Source organism: Humulus lupulus, chromosome 9 (assembly GCF_963169125.1).
Source record: "Humulus lupulus chromosome 9, drHumLupu1.1, whole genome shotgun sequence".
In the NCBI taxonomy this organism is placed as follows: domain Eukaryota; kingdom Viridiplantae; phylum Streptophyta; class Magnoliopsida; order Rosales; family Cannabaceae; genus Humulus; species Humulus lupulus.
Genome location: NC_084801.1, coordinates 146,341,611 through 146,344,782, shown reverse-complemented (window position 1 = coordinate 146,344,782; position 3,172 = coordinate 146,341,611). Strand labels below are relative to the sequence as shown.

The 3,172-nt window shown below is 35.7% G+C and overlaps 1 protein-coding gene across 1 annotated transcript; it reads right to left on the bottom strand.

Annotated features, from left to right (window-relative positions):
• Window positions 1-762: 762 nt before the first annotated feature.
• Window positions 763-1,809, bottom strand: LOC133800146 (uncharacterized). The gene has a single exon (XM_062238108.1). The coding sequence runs from the start codon at window positions 1,807-1,809 to the stop codon at window positions 763-765; it is 1,047 nt and encodes a 348-aa protein (XP_062094092.1).
• Window positions 1,810-3,172: the final 1,363 nt, after the last annotated feature.

The window sequence follows — 3,172 nt, the reverse complement described above, 5'->3', positions numbered from 1 at the left end:
CAATAGTAAGGAAATATTTATATCCTTCCAATGTAGGAATGGAGTAAGAACCCCAAATATCCACATGTACTAAATCAAAAGCATTAGGACCCATATTATAATGAGAGTCAAAAGGCAATTTCTTTTGTTTAGCTAAATGACATACATGACAAGGAACTTATTATTTGAAGAAGTTGAAAAATGTAAAATTTTATTCAATTTGTTGGTAACTTTCATTGAAGGATGTCCTAACCGTGTATGCCAAGTATGGGCATTATGACAAGAGTTCTTAGAATTTACATAAGAACAAGAAGGTAAAAGGGTCTTGTCTTGTTGCAGTAGGTACAAGTGTCCTATGCGCTTAGCAATCCCAAGCATCTTGTTTTGTGATGTGTCCTGTATTAGACAGTGAGTTTGAGAAAAAGAAAGAGTGCGATTGTGAGTGTATAACAAGGCAGGTACATATAGTAAATTTAATTGGAAATCTAGGACATATAAGACATTATTTAGGGTCATATTTTTGTTTATTTTTACAGTACCAGATTTACACACTTTTATTCTCAAACCATTCGGCAAAGTAAGATAAGAGGCTATTGTGAGGTTAGAAAAAGATGTAAAAATTTGGAAATTGCAACTAACATGGTGAGTAGCACCACTGTCAATAACCCAATAATCATGAGAAAGAGATACAAAGTTACTAGAAATGTTGGAGATCACAGGTTGTGTCTCGGCATTGGGAGCATGGGCTTGCTGAAGCTGAGTGCTGAGCATAGCAATTAAATTCTATATAGCCGCTTGACTGCCCAGTTCAGGAGAAGGTAAAACAGAGGCAGTAACTGGATGGACAGTAGGCTTATTGTTGACATTTTTGGTGCCATATCCAGGAGGAAAACCATGGATGAAGTAGCATTTTTCTTTAAGGTGTCCCGGCTTTTGACAGTGAGAGCAAGTAGGCCTCATCTTCTTTGTTCTTGATGGCGGAAGTGACGGTGGGTTGGAAGTAGATGCAGCAATGAGATTGGTGGTAGCCAAGGGCCTTATCTTCCTCAATCTTTCTTCTTGCACAATGGTGGAAATTTTTTTATAAATAGAGGGAAAAGGATCAAGAAGAAGAACCTGAGGTCGAACGACATGGTAGGACTCATTCAATCCCGTAAGAAATTGCAAAACTTGCTCAAGATTCTGTAGTTCAAGGCTATCATTGGCAGCAGCACAAGTACATGGCGTTCTTGGTCGGAGTTCATTAATCTCATCCCAAATTGCTTTCAGTTTAGTGAAATAGGCACTAACGAAATCATCTCCTTGATGAAGCAATATGAGAGGTGTCCGAAGATCAAAGATGCGAGGCTCATTTCCTTGATTGAATCTTGTGTTTAACTCAGTCCACATTACAGCAGCAGAATCAAGATAGATGATACTGCTCTTGATTTCTGGTGAAACTGGGTGAATAATCCAAGACATAACCATTTGATTACATCTGCTCAAGGGATCAAACAAATGGTGATCAGAAGAGGGTTGGGGAATGGTTCTAGTGAGGAAGCCAATTTTGTTCTTCACACCCACGGAGAGCTTGAAGTCACGAGCCCACTGTTGAAAATTGGTGTCTTTGAGAGGTGGAGAAGCTAAGATCAGACCTGGGTGGTCTCCAGTGCCCATGAAGTAGGGATTGTTGGCATCTTCTTGAGCAGGTCGATCACGCAGAGGTGGATCGGAAGCAGTCAAAGTGGTCCACTGTCCAGTAGTGGTCGACATCTGAGAGGGAGGCAGCACGTCGGAATCTATGGAGGAGGAAGGTTGCTCCCGTTGAGGTTTGTTTCTTGTTCGTGCCATGGGAGAAGCGAAGGAGAAGAAAGGGTTAAAGAATCAGTTTGGGGTTGTGTTCTGGATGATACCATATTAGAAAATATATTCAGAGAGTGACCAAAAGGATTTCTTGTATATTATTATTTTACAAAAGCTGATTGGGGTACATATATAATCAGTAGGGGAAATCGGTTAGTATAACTAACCATAGTTAAGGATAAGGTAGGTTAACTATACACAAGGGTAAATTAATATCCTAATCAAATAAATAATAAAAAAAGTTCAAACACACTGCAATAACCAAAAAAAAAAAATTTAAAAACTACCTTAAATCATCATAGATTTGAAAATTGTTCTTTGTTAAAAAATAGGGAAAAAAATCCTAAAACAAAACGAGAACGGTACACAGAATAAAATGAATAACAAAATATTTGACCAATGATGAAGAGTGGAGGTGGAGCATTGGATGGACAATGGTCAAGAAAAGTCAAAGGTGGAGGCGGAGCAAGGCGCTGAAGAGCAAAGGCGGACCCAGCCATGGACAAGCAGCGATAAGGCTTAGAATGTATTCGATGGACGATGCTGGCAGCTTTCAGCAATCGATGTTGTGGTCGAAGCTTCGGGTACAAAATGGTGCATGAACCATGACCAAATCGAGAGAAGGAAGAATGGAGAGAGCAAGGAAAGAAGAGAATGCTTCTATCAAGCAAAATTAGAAAAAGTAAAATTTGAAAAATGAAAAAGCATTAATGTGAGATTTAATGTTACATCTAGCGTGATTTAATGCTGCAAATAGCATTAAAGTAAATAATGACAATTATTTAATGACTATTTATCTTCCCATTATTATATTGAATTAATAATATGAAATGTCTCTATGAATTAATGATTGGAAACAACATTGTTGTCTATTTAATATTGTAGTTAATTTAGTTGCCAATTTACTAAAAAATGGGAGAAATTCGACTACATACATTTAATTAATTTTTTGTTTTTAAAAAAAATAATGTTAAATAAGATCAACTTAGCTATTTAGAGCATTTCTAATAGAGTGTTAAAAAGCTAGTGCAAAATATAACATTAACTCATTTTTGTGCTAAATTTGACACAAAATTTACATCTTGCTAAAGATGGCCACCAATTTAAGAAACCAGCTATTGATATTTTCATTTTTAGGATAGAGAATAAATTAAAAAATGCTATTAATTTTTTCGGCCAATAATAAATTTGGTTAGTTAATGATATTAAATTACCAAAATAAATCAAACAAAATTTAAAAGGGGACTTTTGATATTATTTTTCTTCAAAGTTGAGATAATTATTGGTATTTAATTAAAAAAATACCTTCATTTTTTTTTTGAAATAATGGCACAAAAGAAAACTTTATATA

Excerpts from the sequence above, each read along its gene's own strand:
- LOC133800146 (XM_062238108.1), bottom strand. The coding sequence starts at position 1,809 with ATGGCACGAACAAGAAACAAACCTCAACGGGAGCAACCTTCCTCCTCC.